We start from the raw sequence: 20,098 nt of genomic DNA on the forward strand, positions 1-20,098 counted from the left end.
CTTCCTCTGAAATAGTCGTTGCTCCAGGCTTCCATTCCTTCTGCAATGTTGTGTAATCAGAATAACAACTTTTAACTAACTTCCGCTTCTACTCTTCAGACTCTGATGAACTTCAGCTTCTGAGGCTCTTCAGACTCTCTGATGACGTCAGCTTCTGGTGGTCATCTTCTGAATTATGACCCCACCAGACTTAATGAGGGATCCTGGAAGAAGGAAAATACTCATCACATAGGAAGGAATAGATTGCTAAACAGACTTAATGAGAATCTCCCTTCCAGCCTGCAATAGACATCTACTACTCTAGGAGTTCAGTTTATTCCAGATACGATCCTTAATAAACTTAAAAGTTTTATGTTTGCTGCGGCCAATCGTAGATGGTAGCCCAAGATATTTAACTGTACCCAACACTTGACGAACACCAAGAGTAGTAGCAATGAGATTCTTTAAATCGTCTGGAGTATTACGACTTCAAAATAATTCTGACTTCTGGAGATTAATGGCTTGCCCGGAAGCTTCTTCATAAGTAGTCAAAATATTTTTCATACTAACAGCCTCACGTGCACAAGCTCTAAAGAAAAGAAAACAATCATCTGCTAAGAGAAGGTGAGAAATGACTGGTGCATTTGTGCATATCGGATTATCTCTAATATTATTGCAACGTTCAGCTTCACAAATAAAGGAGGAAAGTCCTTCTGCCCAAATGATGAATAAATAAGGTGAGAGGGGGTCCCCTTGACGGAGGCCACGTCCTAGAACAATAGGGCCCATCGATGCTCCATTAACCAAGACAGAGTAATCAACCGTCTCAACACAAAGCATAATCCAGCTAACCCGTCGAGATGAGAAACCCATTTGAATCATGATATCTCGTAGGTAATCCCAATCTAATCTATCATATGCTTTACTAATGTCTAACTTAAGTGCAACATCTCCACTCTTTCCTTTTGCCTTTGCCTTCTTATAATGAACAATTTCAATAGCCACCATTGCATTATCTAAGATAGATCGACCTGGGACAAAAGCTGACTGATTAATAGAGATACATTTATCGAGCACCTGTTTGAGCCTATTAGCAAGCACCTTGGCTACAATTTTATACACAACATTACAGAGAGCAATAGGCCGCCAATCCTTCATTGAAGTCTGAGAATCACCTTTTGGAATAAGAGTAATATTAGTAGAATTGACATGTGGTCGGAAAGCGCCACTTGCTAGCCAATGAAAACCTGCCTGATAAACTTCATGACCACAAGTGTCCCAAAAATGTTGATAGAAACCTGGATTAAAGCCATCTGGCTCGGGACATTTATCTGCTTGCATGGAAAAAGATGCCTGTTTGAACTCCTCTAAAGTGAAATTTGCAGTCAACATATCATTATCATCTCCGGTGATTGATATTGGAACCAAATTAATGAAACTTGCATGCGAGCTCGGTGATTTTTGAAAGAGATGCATGAAATAATCACTCGCAATATGCTTCAGACCATCTTCATACCGACATTCAAAACCATGCTCATCTTCAAGATGCTCAATTGTATTCAACTTTCTTCTGGTGCTGGCTACCGCATGGAAAAACTTCGTATTAAGGTCCCCATCATGATACCAAAATGTCTTAGCACGTTGTTTCCAAAACATATCATCTTTGATCAACAACTTATCCAACCTCTGCCTTACCATGTTGAAATAACTCACATTAGAGGCATCCACAAGTGAACGGATAGCTTCAAGCTTACGTTGAGTCTTGAGAATCTCTTGTCTAGTGTTTTGGTTAGTATTCATGCTCCATTTAGATAGATCCACAACACATTGATTCATATGAACCTTTATAATAGGGGGGTTAAAAGATTAGTTATGCATAAATTTATTCTCATTTTCATGGCATCTTTATTCCTGCCCTTTTCTTTGGGAAAATTATTCTATTCCATGGAACTACAAAAATAATTTGAACAAACACTCTCTAAAATTATTATTATAATATTCTTGGGAACTTTGTTGCCCAACCCTTTTAATTGGGAAATTGTTTATATTTTCGATAGTATTGTATGCTTAGGAATAAAATTTAATAAATCTGTAACAAACATAAGCATGCACATATATATCATTTTATTCTTAGGAATATGCAAAGATAGATTGAAACAAACACACTGTAAGGGTTGTTGTTTCCCAACATAGCTTTGTTCATATGTCTTAAGTCTCTTACCCCCACCCCGCAACGAACTGAAGGGATCTTCTGGGAACCCTTCGACCCTCCCCAAAGAAACCCTTTCTAGCCTAGGATCCGCCCCTAGAGGTAGAGCCAAGTAGATAAACAGAAGAAACCCAACCCTACAATTTTGTTCTTGGCATAATTGAGCCGGATGACGAATGCCAGCCCAAAGCAACGCATGATAGTTTTAAGGGTCCACATGTTAGTCAAAAACTTCCTTTAAGGGTCCATTGTTCATGTTTATATTAGTATAATGAAGATGAATTACATATAAATTTTACTTTACTTTAGGCAACCGTTGAAATGACAATAACCTGACAATTAAACTTTATTTGCACTTATTTTCTTTTCTTTCGAAAAAATGGAGGAAGCATAAGTTAGGTCTATGTCTCCCAAAATTGTTACATGAATGTTAAGAGTGTACTAAAACTAAAACAAATTAGGTCATAAAATACAAGTTGGGGATGGGTGAAATGGCAGAAGACCTAAGTATTTTTGTTCAATACAAGGTTGACCGGGCCATTTTCTACAATGTTGATTGAAGTAGCTATTTGAGATATATACAATTTGTCCCTTCAAATAGATATATACAAATTGGGGTATGACACTTTATTATTGACAACCAGCAACAAACTCGTGCTAAGCACGGGTCCATGCTCCGTACGAGCTAATTCGAAGCGGGGGTTATGCATCAAAGCGCATTGCAATGCTATATAAATTGAAAAAATAAGAAAAAACTAATGAGAAAGTCGATGTTAATGATAAAAGGGAAAATTGCATTGACTTCCCTTGAGATTTTCTTAAATAACATAAGCAAACCTTTTAATTTTACAAACACATCAATCTCTCCTTATTTTGGTGTGTTTGTTTTTCTGTTTTCCTTTTCACAATTAAGTTAAATGTTGTTTTTTTTCTTGCATTGGAGAAACAATAACAACATTAGTTTTTACCACCAAATAGAATCAAACATCAGCAAATACATAAGAGATCAAAACAGAATATAGAAATGATAAGAATTTTGGCAGATGGAAATTGTGGTTAATCAATGAAAAGGAAATAACCTTCGATATATCCATTTTATTACATTAGAGTTTAGAAATTAAACCACCTTGACTGAGAAACAATAAGTTGGGAAAAATCCTAAGTGAAAAATGGAAAGAAAAAATGATCGAAAATTAAGTGAGTTCATACTTGTCGCAGTGATTTTTGGAGATCAAGCTATTGATTAGCGTTGACTCGCAATTGTTAAGTTCACCACCGAGCTTTTATTTTTTCCAAGGAAAAGGGGAAAAGATCGAATAAACCCTATATTTTAAGAGATTAAAGGTTCGGGGGTTGGTTACGTAAAGGTAAGGTATTAACACCCTAAACGTCTATAGTACTCTATATGAACCTCTTGCTTTTATTTATTTTCGTGCTAAAATTAAATGTCATTTGCTTGTGAAAATATTAATGTAAATAAAGAAAGAAAGAAAATGTTTTTTTTGTATTTTGTTGATTTGGAAAGACAAAGTCTTTTGCCTAAGTACCCGAACGGGATCAAAATCACGTAGTTCGGGATAAAAAGCCGAGTGATTTGTTTGATTGATTTTAAAAATTTTTGAAAATGATTTTAAAGGGTAAAAAGCCAAAGTGGCAAAAAAGTAAAGTGGATTTGATTGATTTTAATTGAAGAAAATAAAGTCTAAATGTGATTAAAATTGATTGAAGTTTTTGTTAAGAAAATGAAAATGGGAAAGTCACTTGATTGAAAATCAAGGTTTGTTTGGAAAAGAAGTTTTTGTGAGTTTTTGAATATTTGAATGTTTTTGATTTTATGTTTTTTTCTACTTAAAGTCTAAAAATAAAAAAAATAAAAAAAGTAAAGTGTGAGGGACTTTTCATAATGACGTTGGATCAAGATGAAATTCCCATTTTCCTTGGATTGAACTACACTACTATTTTTTTGTAATTTACTTTTTATGCGTAAAAGCGGAATAAATAAATATGCATGCAATGCAATATTCTTATTTATATTTACATTTGTCCCTAGAATACATTCTAAAGCATAAATAAATAAATAAAATCACAAATAATAAAAAAAATGACAAATTAAAAGTAAAATGCATGAGATGATATTAAACCTAAATAAACTAAAAAAGTAAATAATAAAAAAATGCACTAAATAAACTACAAATAAAAAAATCACTAAATAAACTAAAATAAAAAAACATTAAATAAACTAAAAATAAGAAAATGCACTAAATAAACTAAAATAAAAGATATACTAAAAAAGCTAAAATAAAGCAGATATATAAAAAATGGAAAAAAAAAATGCATGAAATAAAAAAAGATACATGAGGTAATGTTGCATATTTCTAGATATGCTTAAAAGGAAGAAAAAGACAATAAAAGAAATAAATAAAATGAAAGCAGTAAAAAAATGCAAGAAATAAAATAAAAATAAAGGGGGGTGCAGTACCAAGAAGGGGGGTGCAGGAAGAAAAACAGTAGTAAAAAGAAAGGCCTAGAAAAACAAGTGTGGGCCAAATCAGAGTGAATTTGGGCCTTCTGATTAATCAGAAGGCCCATATCTAATCACAGGGAGGCATGTCTCAGGCCACTGGATTGAGATCTGGGTTAAAGATGCGAGGGAGCATGGGATTACAGTGGGAAAACGCACGCTAGATCAGAGTGGGGGAGTCTTTAAATGTTTTTCAGCAAAATAGTACACATAATGTTTTTTCCTTCTCTCTCAGCTCCCCACTTCTCTTCTTCTTCTTCGCAAAACACCACCGCCGGAAGGAAAAAACCTTCCTTTTTTAATTTTTTTTCAAAGGAAACGTCCCTTTTCTTCTCCTCTTTCTGTTTTTCAAGTTAGATTTTTTTAAAAAAAGAGCTACTCGGCCTAGATCCAAATTTTAAAATGACAACACAAAAACTCTTTCTACCTTGGAATCAGATTTGTTTCACGGTTTGTTTTGGATATGTGGTTATGGTTGAGTAGGTTGAGGCTTGTATTGTGTTGTTTGATTCAGTTGTGTTCGAAAATGATGTTGGTTGTTCGATTTTGTTATTGGTTTTGAGAAATGATTCTTGATTTGGTTTATGTTGTAATATTTTGTTTGAGTTATGAGGTTGTTCTGGTTGCTAGGTTGATTCGAAAATGGCCTTTGTTATCATGTTTGTGATGTAGTTCTGGAAAAAATTGTGTATTGTTGGAGAGATTCGAAATTAGGGTTTGTGGTCTTTCTTTGGATGTGTGAAATTATGATTTTCTCTGCCCCTAGCCTCTCAAATTTCAGAGGTATAAATAGGGGTGGGATAATTGTTTTGGTGAGTTGGTGAAATTTCTGTTTGGACAAAAATGCCACTGGCCTTTGAAACAGTATCCTTTGGACCGTTTTTGGACAAAATGGTTTTAATAAAAGAATAACTAAAATAAAAGTGAAAAACAGAATAAATAAAAAAAGAAATAAAAATTAAAAATTAAAAAATAAATAATAATAAAAATAAAATAAAATAAAATAAAAACAATAATAAAACTGAATGATAACAACTTTGACACAAGTGGGATTAGGAAAATGAGAGAGAGAGAGAGCGTGATCGAGAGAGAGAGAGAGAGAGAGAGAGAGAGAGAGAGAGAGAGAGAGAGAGAGAGAGAGAGAGAGAGAGAGAGAGAGAGTGGCGGTTACCCTAGGTTCCACCAAGGGCCATCGCGCCTGTATTCACCTTCGCTCGAAGTGATGTACTATGGGGGGATCGGGTTCCAAGCAGGGTGCCATCAAATGCGGGGATAGGGGAGAGTGGTCTGACGTGAGACTGCGAAGGGGGAAAGCGCTGGAACAGGTGGATGACAGACGGGACAGGCTTCAGGAGGATCAGCAGCGTGGAGCTTCACGACGACATGGACATTCTAGGGTTAGGGTTAGATATGGTTCCAATCAGTGGGATTATGATTCACAAGACCAACATGATTTCTGTGAACAAGTTTTATCTCATGATGGGCGTGTGACTCTGCAGTACTCGCGTCCAGGACAGTCCCGTGGTGGTGAGGGATACAGGCATGCTGGACGTTCCCCCATTCTTCAGAGGCGGTCACGTTCTAGACAACAATATCATTATTTTGATGATACGATGGAAGTTGCACCAAGGTTTGTGGGTCCTTGTGGAAATTCCAAGCGGTGGGATAGGAATAGCAGTGGTAATAATCAATAGCACGTGATTTAGAAGCATTTGAGCACCATGCACATCAGGTTCCTTTACGGTAACAACAACAAGCAGATAATGGTACTGTATCTCAAAATTTTGTCTCTTTTTATTTTACCAATGTGCCGGAAGATATATCATATAGCTTTTTACGATAAGTTTTTGAGGTTTGTGGAATTATGGAGGACGTTTATTTGGCTAGAAAGCGTAATGTTAATGGAGCTGTGTTTGGTTTTGTCCGTTACGGTAAGGTGAAAGACATTGATAAATTGTTGAAAGCCGTAAACAATGTGTGGTTTGGTGACTGTAAAGTGGTAGTTAAAGTTTCTAGCTTCGATCGTTTTGGCAACAAGCGGGGTGAGGTGAGGGAGCGGGAAGTGGGAGAAAAAAAATAAAAAATAGAGAAAAAATCAATGTGGTGAATGATAAAATTAAAGAGGGAGAAAAAAGTAAGGCTGAGGGAGAAAAGAATTTAGAGGGAGAAAAAAGTATGGCTTGGGGGAATGGTGAGGAGAAGGAGGTCGTGGGCAAAGGTGTTGTGAGGGTGGAGGAGCATGTGTCGGAGGACGGTTTAGAAAAGAGTTCTAATGTGGTGCAACAGAAACAGATTTATGTCCGTAAGTACACGTCTGTCGAACATGATGTTTTGTGGGCGTCGAAGGGTGTGGTGGTATCTGTGTTGAACGGTGAGGCTATTCCGGCTTTACAGCGTCGTATTTATGATGCGGGATTTGTGTCTCTTGATATTATTCCGTTGGGCGCAGACAAAGTGCTTGTTTGTACAAGAGATGACAGGGATGTGAATTTTATTTTATCGGAGGCTGCAAAATTTTTTATTAATTTCTTCTCCACTCCTGTCAAGATGAACAAAGATTTTTTGGTCCGCAAAAAAGGTGTATGGTTAAGGATTTATGGTGTACCGTTACATGCTTGGAATATGAATTTTTTCAAACTATGTGTTTTTGTCTGTGGTCGTTTATTGAGATTGGATGATTTGACACTAGAAAAAGTGCGTCTTGACTATGCTCGGGTCTTAATGTCTACTTCATCATTGGAGGTGATCAATACTACAGCTAATGTTATGGTGGATGATGTTATTTTTGAATTTTAAATTGTTGAAGAACGGGGCTTATCTTTCGGTGAAGATGCTTGTTTATCAGATGAAACCGGAGTTGGTGATGGAGATAATCCAGATATGGCTGAAGTTTGTGAGGATGACACCGGTGGTGGAGATGTTGACGCCTTAGTAAACTAGATTACGGATGAATGGGTGAATGATGTCAGAGAGAATGAAGGAGTGCACGGTTCTAAGAGGGTACAGAAGGCGTCTCAGGTTTTTGGTATTAGTGATTCTGATCATTTACTGTCAATTTCAAAACATAAAATTGGTTGAGCAAGCTTCATTTGAGGTTGGCGTGCCTAACACAGCTGGAAGCCTTCCTTCTGGCTCTCCATTGCGGAAGGTTGCCTTACCTTGTATTGATGCTAATGTGCATGGTGCTAAGGAAAACGAAGGTGACATGTCTTATAACTTGGTGCTTGGTGATAGGAAGGTTGTGAAATGTACTACGTCTTGTCCACCAGGGTGGGTTGATGCTGGTACATCAGGTCCGTGGAGCTTGGAGTGGATACACAGACAAAATAATGAGGTAATAATGTTAAAAAATAAATCACATTCATCAGGTGCGCAACGGGTTATCAAGAAGAAGGGTGGTGGTGTTATTCGACATAATGCTCAGAGTATAAAGTGAATTGCACGACTTCCTGCAAAAGACCGACATGAAGTTCTTCGTGCTCTTCGGAAGGCTGTAAAGAAGCGTAAGGGGTTGTCTGAATATGCTTTATTTTTATCTATATTTTGAATTTTCTCACTATGTTTTTCTCACTTCTTCGTTTTGTCTATTTTCTTTTATCTTTTTGTTGATGACAAATGGGGGAGTAGGTGTATAGTATTTATTTATAGGCTCTGAGCCCCATTAAATTAATTTTCATTTAAGTTAAATTATTAGGACCTTCTTCTCATCTCTTAGTCTATTAATTTATTGTGAGATTATTCTGAGTGGATTACGCTTTTAAAGATGAATTTAATTAACTTGTATAGAACTCAGGGGGAGCTTACAAACCTCACCTTAAAGGACTATTAGACTCAGGGGGAGTTTTCAAACCTCATACCCTAAAAGTCAACTTGTTAATTAGATTAACAACAATTGAACATTTTAAATACTAGTGTTTGTCATCATCCAAAAGGGGGAGATTGTTGGAACAAAATGTGTTTAAACATTACCCTTTGAGTTTTGATGATAACAAGGTATTAAAAATTGTCAATTGGATATGCTAATATTTGTTCAAGTGTGCAGGACCATAGACAAAATTTTCAATGTCTTATTTAAGCATAGGTTCTGAAAGAACAAATGAGAGCAATGGAATCAACAAAAAGGAAGCTTGAAGCATCTGAAGAATAGAGGTTCTGAAGACAAGAGGTCCTGAAGAAGCTGACGTCATCAGAAGCACTCTCCTCAAAAGTTGTTCACCAAAAGCTGAGAGACTTGAAGCTTCAAAGGCTGTTCAAATGTTTTAATCACGCCTATCATTGCAGCAGACTAGAAAAATGAAGCAACGGCTAATTCAAAAGGAATTGAAGGCATTAGATGCTTATCTGTTGGAGAACGTTGGAAAAAGGATAATAGTACGAAGTGTACAACCACTATCTCCACTACTCTGTTTTTGTCTGCAATAGTACAAGAACAACAGTTGTGCCTACATTGGTGTTTCTCCATACTTGGAATGGATTTGAAATTGATCCTTCAGAAGACAATAACCAAATCAGGCAAAAGATCATTGGTGATTTGATTAAGCTTCAAACGACTCTTTTTGATGTGCTGGCAATCAACAACGTCTCTTTCACACCTCTATATAAAGGAGTGAAGACTTGAAGAATAGTAAGACTCACACAACAATTTACTAGTGCCAAAAATCTGCTGAAATTGTTCCACATCAAAGTTCACTTAGAATTTCTTAACAACTTTCATATCTTAGAAATTCTAGAGTCTTAAAGAGTTTGTATCTGATTTGTATTGTGAACACCACTGATTGTATATCAAGTGCTCAACCTCAAACAAATTTCTTTGTAATTCTGTTTGAATAGAAGTCTCTTGTAGTTGTGCTTGAGCATAGGAAGTCTCTTGATTTTGTTCTTGAGCATAGGAAATCTCTTGCAATTGTGCTTGAGTAGTTTGAAGTCTCTTGCTAGTTTTAGCAGTGAGCAGTTGTAATCAGATATTACATTTTTAGTGAACTCTCCTTGGAAGTGCAAGCGGGACATGACTACTTCTGGTTTGTCGAAGGAACCTGTATAATTGCTTTGTGTCTTTTTTTTCTCTCTTTCTCTGTTTTATCCACTGCAACTAGATCCTGAACATTACTTTAGAAGCTGAACTCTATCTGCTTCTGAACAATAATTTCAGCTTAGGAGAAAACGAAGAAAAAGCTAACACAATTCAACCCCCCTTCTTGTGTTTTTCTCACCTTCAGTGAAGGCAGTGGTGTGGGATTGTGAGAATTATAAATGTCTAGGGCCAGATGGTATTTCTTTTGGTTTCATCAAAGACTTTTGGGATATTCTGAAAGATTATGTGATGCGCTTCCTTATGGAATTTCATAGGAATGAGAGGTTGACCAAAGGGATAAATAGTACCTTTATTGCTCTTATCCCTAAGGTCGATAGCCCTCAACGTTTGAATGATTTTCGGACCATTTCTCTGGGACTTTGTTTAGTTATGGGGTTAGTAATCTCAGATGGTCAATCAACTTTTATTCGTGGTCGACAAATTCTTGATGGCATCTTGGTGGCCAATGAGCTGGTTGATGACGCTCGTAAGCACAGTAAAGATTTATTTCTTTTTAAGGTTGATTTTGAGAAAGCTTACGACTCAATAGATTGGGGGTACTTGGAGGAGGTAATGAAGCTAATGGGGTTTCCGACTCTTTGGCGGAAATGGATTAAAGAATGTATAGGCACGACAACAACTTCGGTGCTAGTCAATGGGTCCCCGACAGAGGAATTTCCGATGGAGAGGGGGTTGCGTCAAGGCGACCCTTTGTCTCCTTTCTTGTTTCTTTTGGCTGCTGAGGGATTTCATGTTATGATGGAGTCGTTGTTAATAATCTCTTTTCTGGTTATAAGGTGGGGAGAAGTGACACGGTTGTTGTTTCTCACCTTTAGTTTGCGGATGACACCTTAATACTAGGTGAGAAGCCTTGGGCAAATGTTCGGGCTATGCGTGCTGTGCTTATTCTTCTTGAACCTTTGTCTGGGTTGAAGGTGAATTTTTCCAAAAGTCAGTTGGTTGAAGTTAATGTGGCAGTGTCTTGGATAACAGAGGCGGCCCTGGTAATGAATTGCAGGGTTGGCTCTATCCCTTTCGTGTATATGGGGATGCCTATTGGAGGTAATGCGAGAGGTCTGTCATTTTGGGAACCATTGATTAATCATATTAAATCTAGGCTGTCTGGGTGGAAATCAAAACATTTTATCTTTGGGTGGCAATCTGGTCTTGTTGAAGTATGTCATGTCATCCCTGCCTGTTTATGCTCTTTCATTCTTCAAGACTCCGTAGGTATCGCCTCTTCTATTGAATCTATTTTTAATTTTTTTTTTGGGGTGGGGGAGGGGTGAGGACCACAGGAAAATATCATGGGTTGACTGGAATTTTGTCTGTATGTGTAAGGAGGTTTGTGGTCTAGGGGTAAGGAGAATTAGGGAGTTTAATAGTGCATTATTAGGGAAGTGGTGTTGGAGGTTGTTGGTGGGTAAGGAGAGTTTATGGTTTAAGGTGTTGTCGGCCCGTTATGGAGTGGAGGGCGGCCGGTTGAGGGATGGTGACCGAAATACTTCTTTATGGTGGCGGGACATTGCTACCTTACTTAAGGAGGAGTGGTTTAGTGAGAATGTGAGTCCTGTGGTGGGAGATGGGAGGGTAATCAGGTTCTGGACTGATGTGTGGGTAGGTGGAATGTCTTTTACGAACATGTTCTATCGTTTGTTTGAATTGTTCCTGAATAAGGAGTTGTGTGTGATTGAGATGTGTCAGTTAGGTTGGGGGAGGATGGTGAGGCATGGCAGTGGAGGCGTTAGTTGTTTGCTTGGGAGGGTGAGCATGTGGGGGAATTCTGTTTATTACTTCAAAATGTGAACTTCCAGGTTGACAGGGAGGATAGATGGATTTGGAACTTGGAAACGTCTAATGCATTCTCTGTTCGGAGTCCTTGTAAGTTCCTTGCTTCTCAACATAATACAGATGCTATGCTGACATTGAAGACTCTTTAGCACAAAGACATTCCTCTCAAGGTTGTTTTGTTTGGTTGGCGCTTGTTTCAGGATCGGTTGCCAACTAAAGATAATTTGTTTCGTCGTGGTGTTATAGCCTATAATGATAGGCTGTGTGTTGGTGGTTGCGGTATGTTGGAAACTTCCTCCCATTTATTATTACACTATCGAATTTTTGGGGAAGTTTGGCACTATATTCATAATTGGCTTGGTGTCTGCTCGGTTATCCCTCAGGATCCACCAGACCATTTTATTCAGTTCAGTTCTGTTCGTGGTAATTGTTCTAAGGTGAAATTGTCTATTATTCATCTCATTTGGTATGCTACAGCGTGGGAAATTTGAAAAGAAAGAAACAATAGATTATTCAGTGATAAAGAATGCTCGACATCTCAGATCGTAGATAAGATTAAGTCGCTAACTTTTATGTGGTTGAAGGCGAAGTTTACTACTATTCCTTTCAATTATCATGTGTGGTGGCTTTGTTCGTTCACCATGTTGGGCATTGGCTAATGTTGTCTTTATTTTTGTTCTCTTTTTTATTTTTCTGTTTCCTTTTTTTGTGCAGCTTGTTACAACTCTTTGTTCTCTCCTGGTACACCTTGTGATAGGAAGGACACTTTGATTGGGTAATATATTCCATTTTAGCCTCTTCAAAAAAAAAAAAACTGAATAAAAAAATAAAAATAATAAAAAATTGTCGCCTTCGGAACCACAAAATGAGGTATTTTAAAATACTTCTCTGCCGAAATTTCGTCTAAAGCGACGGAAAATCCCGGATTAAAAGACGAAATAAAAAATGGGGTATGACAATACTCATATGAAGAAGTTAATTGCTCAAAAAAATGGACCTAACAAAGTTTGAACCGTGTTATATTATAAATGAAGTGCTTGTCAATTTGATAAAAAAAAATAAGGGATATTAGTGTTTAGTTAAAAAATAGAGGGTGTTTGTGTTATTTAAGAAGACCTTAGAGGAGGTTAGTGTAATTTTCTCATGATTTTTTTTAAAGAATAATTTTTCCGTGATAAAATCATTGAAATAGTTGTTATCAAATATTATGAATTGATAAACTTAAAATATGTAAAAATATTAAAAATAATAAAAATTTCATTATTAATAAAGTTGTCGTTATAAATCTCGTGTATGAATTGTACAACTATATTATTTAATGATCATTTATCATTTTTTCAATGTTTTTATAGTCATATTTTTTATACATTGTTGACATCGATCCATTAATTGTTCTTCGCAGATGTTCACTTTTCATATTTTTTTGTAACCTCATTCCACGTCCGTATACGGGTTCGCTGGGGTGCGTCCGTGATTAGTTTTTTTTTTTTTTTTTAGGATTGATTAGGGTCGACCCACTTGATCTGATTTATTATGTTGTATCCCCGATTTGGGTTGAACCCGAGACAGGTCTAATACCCCTAGTCTCTTTAGATATTTAGAAGTTGAAATATAGAAAAATTTGTTTTGACTAGGATTAAAATTAAATTTGATTTCTCTTTAAAAAAAAAAGATTCAATTGGTGCGTTTTATTGAGTGAGTTTGTTTTAATTTGTTTTCAATAAAGAAAAATAAGGGGGACGTTGAAGCAAAAGACACAACATGATATAATTTTGATGACGTGTTAAAAAATTAAGAAGGGGTAAAATTGTGTTTTTAGTAGACATTAAATTTCATAATTAGATAATAAATTAGATAATAGATTTTTGTTATTTTATAATTTTATAATCTTAAATTAAATTATTTTGAGTAATAAAAAAAAAAAAAAGCCCATTAGCTTGTTTATATATAGAAGGAACGAACAGTATTTAGGGCAAAAACTGCCTCTTGTATCGAAAATCTTCAAACCCTTACTGAAACCATGTGTCGTTCAAACCATCCAATGAAACGGAAGAAAAGAACTTCTTCCGTGAAATCTTCACCGGAAAATTTACCACTATCGAAACACACTGAAAATCCAACGAAAAGGAGGAAGAGAATTTCAGATTACTATTTACCCGATGACTGTCGGGAATGCGTCTTCGGATTCATCATCAACGACAGATCTTGCTTGAATCCACTCTCCCTCGTCTCCAAGCAGTTCCTCTCCATCACCAATAGTCTTCTATATTCTCTCCGAGTCAAAGTGGGAACACGTCCTTTCCTCCCTATTCTCTTCAAAAGGTTCACCAACCTCAACACCCTTGACCTCACAGACTTCGAAGATCACCGCAACCTCGATGATCTTCTCAGTCAAATCTCAACTTTTCCATTGAAACTCACATCACTCAAACTCCCATTCGGATGCCGCCGCTTTCCTGCATATGGGTTGCAAGCTTTCTTGCAAAATATTACAACTTTGAACTCTCTCACTTGTTGCGCAGCTGCTTTTCGTGGCATGGATCTGTCACCCATTGTTGATTGTTTCCCTTTGCTAGAAGAACTCAACCTCTCTCACGCTGATGTCTTCCTTAACAATAAGAGAAACTTCGTTAATACAATTCAGCGTCTGTTATCCAAGTCTCCATGTATACAACATTTGGAACTTTGTAACACTAGTTTTTTAAATGATCAACGTGTTGTTGATTTCTCTCTATTTCTTAGTAATTTGGTGTCAGTAAACCTTAGTGCTTGTCGTTCTCTCACAGAAACAACCTTATTTTCACTCGGTAGAAACTGTCCTTCGCTTATTGAAATCAAAATGAAATGCACGGCTATTGGGAAAGCGAACGTACGGTATTCAGATTCTTTAGTTGAGTTTGGTGTATACCCTCAATTAAAGTCTCTCTATTTGGCTCACAATTATGGGTTAAGGGATGAAATCATCAGAATACTTGCTTCCATTTTCCCCAACTTAGAGCTACTTGATTTGGATCATTGCTATAACATATCTGAAGGTATTTGTCATGTTTTAAGGAAATGTTGTAAGCTTAAACATTTGAACTTAACTGGATGTTTAAGAGTGAAACTACATGGAATGAACTTTGCAGTTCCCGAGCTGGAGGTTTTGAATTTGTCAAAAACAAAGGTTAATGATAAAACACTCTATGCGATCTCAAAGAATTGTTGTTGGCTTTTGCAATTACAACTTGATAATTGTAAATGGGTCACAGAGAAGGGTGTGAAACATGTGGTAGACAACTGCACACAACTGAGAGAGATTAATTTGGGGTATATCCATGTAAGTGACAAAACTAGGAAACTATTCTCGCGTCGTGGATGCCATATTTGCTAGTATTCTGAAAATGCTATGCTGAAGTTTGAACACTGTAAGTTCTTTTTGTTTCAAGATTTACTTCTCTAAGAAATTTCCTTTTTAAAATGCATCTTACAAATTTGAATTATAATTGCCTAAGTTATAGTGTAACATGTTTATATAATGTACAATGCAATACAAATAGTTGGCTGCAGCGTTGTTAAAAGGCCACGCCATGGCAGAATGACGGATTTTTAACAACCATTGTAGTCAATTTGTGAAGGAATGCCGATGCCCACCAAGGCAGCGCCATAAGTTGCAATTCAGATTTCAAACATAATTTATATTTTGATTCAACTTGAAAGCTAATATAAAGTAAATAAAGAATATAGCTTATGATAACTCAAGTGTTTTTAACTTCATAATACATGTACCTGGTTGTTGCAATCTACCACTGAAATCCTAAAGTAGTACTAATTTTTGATATATTTTGTTTTGTTAATGTTTTTCTGATGAATATGTCTATGATATGTACCATTCTTGGTAGTGTTTTGCTTCTGATAAATTGGCAGTTTTATTGAAATCTTTACATGTTAGTAAAGTTATTGTCTTGATTTTGTTTCTTTATGAAAAATACTATTCTGGTTATACGAATGATCTTTCGGATGTGTCATTTCTGCCTCTTTAAATGAGATAAGAATCTAATGATGACGTTAACACTCCAAAAGCAAGAATGTTTGATGTCAGATCACATTCATGATGAATATTTTAGTGCCCGAATGTTTATAATCTTCCATTTGTATGTTCTTTTGTTCATCTACATGCTTAAATGTATCTATTTTTGGATTTGTTTGTTGGATACTAAATTTATAGTATAAACATAAGTTTGTCATTTATGATAGGCTGGAGAACACTACAGGGGAGGAAGATGGCATACATCATTGGAGTAGATATGCAGAAGAGATTAGAGACTCGTCGAAGAACTATTGTCGAGTTTTGTTTAGGATATGAAAGTATGAAAGTTAAAATTATTTTGGTTTTTGCCTCTTTCGAGTTAGGAAAAAAGATCTTCGTTATAGACTGTATTTCAGAAGAAAGAAGTTTTATCTGTTTAAAAGAATTACGTTAGTCTTGCATTAAAATAATTGACTCAGTCTTCTCTACTAATTTATGTTTTCATGTTTGGGACATGAGTTATAGTTATGTGCGTGACCAGCTTAGAAATAAATGGATGTGTCATTCAACAATTAGTTACAGGCTGAAAATCCAACAAACATATATATCGTCTTTGCTATGGAAGAAGAGAATATAAAAACAAATATATTTCTCACACCCCTTTTTGTGTCTTTGCTATGTTGCGATTTTGGCCTCTATAAGCCTAAAAAAATGACAATTTTGGCCCCTTTCGTTCCAAAATTGTTGAGAAGACGCCACATGTCCCAAAACAGGGGCCATAATCGCAACTTTTTGAATACAGGAGGCAAAAGATTTTATTTTCCTTATGTTAAGGGGTCAAAAGAGCTTATTTCCCTAAACATGGGGTCACTTTTGCCATTTTTTTTAATAGGGGGCGAAAAGTGCAGTTTAGCCTTTTATTTTTTCCAACTTATGAATACACTCACGTATTACCATACTTGCCTTGCATCACCATGAGTGCACATACTTAATTCAGCAATAACAAGATCCACATTCATACCAGCCAACACATTATTCACCAACTCATATATTTATTGTGCTAGAAAAACATGTGCTAGAAAACTGCACACAATTGAGGTTTCTCAGAAACAGATGTCAACTTACTAATGTGCATTTACTCATTAGTCTGTGCATGTTAATTCTCCAAGGAATAGTTTAATAATTTTATATAATGTACAGTGTAATGCAATAGTTGTTAAATGTTGGCACCATGGTGGAATGGCGTATATTTAACAACAGTCATAGGCAATTTTTGAAGGAATGTTGGTGTCCACCATGGTGGCGCCATAAGCAACAATGGCGTGTTTATGATCCTTACCCTGCATGCATTTCTTTGAGTGGTTTTCAAATACTTGTATATTTTTTCATTGAAACAATATACTGAGGTCATTGGCTGTGTCTTCTTTAATTAGAAACCTCATGTTAGGTTTTCATTTGACATCTTTCATTGACTTTACATATTGACTCTCTGATTTTTCGTTGCTGTCAAGTTTTGTATGTTTTAATGTCTGTTTAGTGAGCCTTTCTTGGTCTTTTTTCTGCACTGTATGGTTCTCTCCTGGTGTAGTGATGTAGTTTCATTTTATAGAGTGTTGAAGCATATGATATTAACCTTGCGGAGTTTCATTTTATGTAGTTTCAATTTGTTTGCTAAAATTATTAGTTTTGATTATGCTGGAACATATATATTTCCATGAGTGAATTTAAGCCACAAAAATCTAACTCTACCAGAGTAAAGTACTCGCTCCTTTCAAATCTTATGAAAGTTATACATTATAGTGATAAACTCATGATCAGTTATCCTATGAAGCACGAACGAACACTCTTCAGATTAGGCGTGTTCTTTCAAACACGCTCTGGTGTCTGACGCTCATATGATACTTGTACATCACGCGTCGGATAACTTCCAGAAGTGTCGTAAAAAAAATAGAAAAATTGCTTTGACACACTTTATACATTCATAGAACACAACATAGACTTGATCTGGTTTCTAACTCTTGTATTCATATGATTAGATTAGTTAATTTCAAAGTTAGAGAAGTATCAATTTTGGTTTGACATTCATCGCACATTCATTCTCAACAACTTCTTAAAAGATGATCGAACGCAAAACTTAAACCAACTGAATTTAACATTGCAATCTGTCGTATGCATTCATTTATAGTTATCTGCTGTCCAGTTTTGTCTGCATTGAAGTCTGTTTTGTTTTTTTTCGGTGGGTTTTTCTACACTTCCACGACTGTTACATTATATATAACATCTTCGATTGGTGAAAATTAGCTGATATAGTTTAAATTTAGGGATTGTTGGTGCCGATGTAGTTTCAATTTATGGGGCTGCTGTTTGGTAGAAAGGTTATATGGATGTGTCGTGCAAAGGTTATAATAATTGGTTGATTGAAGATGAACTTATTCAACCTACTTTATCCATAGAAGGATATGAGTTTCTATAAGAATGAATAAAAACCTAATAACTTGAACAGAATCATTTAGGCATTATTTTGCGGTTACATAAGGTACGAGTAAATGATAAAGGTCGTGTTTGCCAAACTTGATTCTTATGAAGAATCCTGATAATTTTAATTGAAAAGCTGGTAAAATATATTTCATATGGATTCTTATCAAGTTTTCTCTTTTAGATCCTAATATCTGTTTACAATTTTGTTTCTAGAATCTAGATTTGTATTGTCCTTCTAATAACACATTGAATTTATGTTGAAGTTATGGTATCTAGCCACCAGGTTTTTATTTTTGCAGTTGTGATTTGAGTGTTTGCTTCACAATCAATCGAGTGACATCTGAAAAAGGGAAAATTATCACGGTTGAATCATTTTGTGTGTGCTGCAGGTTACTGGAGATCTATGGAAGATGGTTTCACTTTAACAAAATTTGAGCAAAGTTTGGAATTAAAGAATAAGCTAGAACTGGAAATGTTCTTTTAATATATTTGAGAGAAGTTGGGTGCGAGTGAGGTTGGCCAAGCGATAGGTTTTGCTGGTATTCACGATTGAGAAGCGTGTGCAGTAGTTGGTATTAGTAACACAGAAGAAGAATGCTTCTTTCAATTGACCAACAATGCAAAATGCGAGGAGAAATCCAATATTTTAATGTTATTTTTTTTTATACAAGGTAAACTAGTATGAATTTATGCCGAGTTTACGAGTCGATCGAATTCCGATAGACAAAACAAATTTGCTTCCGACAACCTTGAATAGAACCCACATTCATGTCATTTGAAGCTTCTCAAAGCCTTGAACCCCATAACAGAGTCACTGTCATTTTGTTTTGACTATGCTCAAACATATGCTTCCATACTAGTGACAAAAATCATAAATTATGTTCTTGTATAAAAGTCTCTTCCTTGAACCATTAGGATATTTTGTATAATGTATATAATCAAGAATCCTTCTGAATGGCATCCTATACGAACATAACACTGAAAATTGTAGATAGAAGTAACGTATTTGTTGTTCTATGACGCAGTTGTTGAGATGAGATTTTATATTTGCTAATGTAGTATGATTTTGAAACATGGCTACTTAGAGGAGTTCAACTTAGCTCCATTTACCATTCCTCCATTTACTCCGTTCCAATGCATGGATAAATGGCATGTGGCAAAAATAGATCAAAGGGTTAAGAATAAAAGGTTAAAATAGAGGCCATTTCATTTAATTCCTCTCATCATCTTCTTCGTTGATACAACAATAAAGGAACTGTATATATTCGTCGTTAAAATCGTGATTTATCTAACGTAAGATGACATGTCATCATATATATTCTATGATCCTGCACACTTGAACAAATATTAACATATCCAATTGTTCTTAAATACTTTGTTATCATGAAAACCTTAAAGGAACTGTATAAACCACTTTTGTTCCAACAATTCTAACTATCTCCAGCCAGCATGTATTAGTCGCTTCTCTAGGCTTCTCAATCACAACTACTTTGAGGTACCAAGTATTGTTCTAACCACCTTATTGAGGAACAAATCAACCAGAAGGTTGTGCCACCACTACGAGGTTGAATTCAAACTGAGTTTGTGTTTGATATAAATCAAATCTTTTTTCAAAAGTTCATGTTTCATTTTTTAAACGACTTATTTTACGTATCGGTAATAAGACCACTAGTTTCATAATTTAACCATTATTTAAAAAAAAAACAATAATCTAGTATCTGATTCAATAATCGATTATTCTGATGGGTCCAATCTCACCGCCCACTTGTGAGGACCCCATAATCTAACTATTTAATCATAAATTTAACAATTTAATATTCAATTTGCTAGCAAGATACAAGGATGTCTAGAGGTATTTCCGAAAATACCATTTTTAGAAGGAAAAGATAATCGTTTTGTATATCTATCATCCTCTTGCTAAACATGTGTTATTTTTGTTTCATGTGTTTTTGTCATTTCACAATTTTTTATTTCCTTTTTGTTCCTTTTGTTCTTTTTTCCTATTTTTTGTTTCAAGTACTCTTGTAGGCAACGTAAGAA

The 20,098-nt window shown here is 35.7% G+C and overlaps 1 protein-coding gene across 1 annotated transcript; it reads left to right on the forward strand.

Annotated features, from left to right (window-relative positions):
• Positions 1–13,612: 13,612 nt before the first annotated feature.
• On the forward strand, positions 13,613–15,139 carry LOC146906337 (F-box protein At1g47056-like). The gene has a single exon (XM_085727386.1). The coding sequence runs from the start codon at positions 13,613–13,615 to the stop codon at positions 14,942–14,944; it is 1,332 nt and encodes a 443-aa protein (XP_085583512.1). The 3' UTR covers positions 14,945–15,139.
• Positions 15,140–20,098: the final 4,959 nt, after the last annotated feature.

Source organism: Medicago sativa, chromosome 7 (genome assembly GCF_051527215.1).
Source record: "Medicago sativa cultivar Bolivia chromosome 7, Bolivia_mono, whole genome shotgun sequence".
Classification (NCBI taxonomy): Eukaryota; Viridiplantae; Streptophyta; class Magnoliopsida; order Fabales; family Fabaceae; genus Medicago; species Medicago sativa.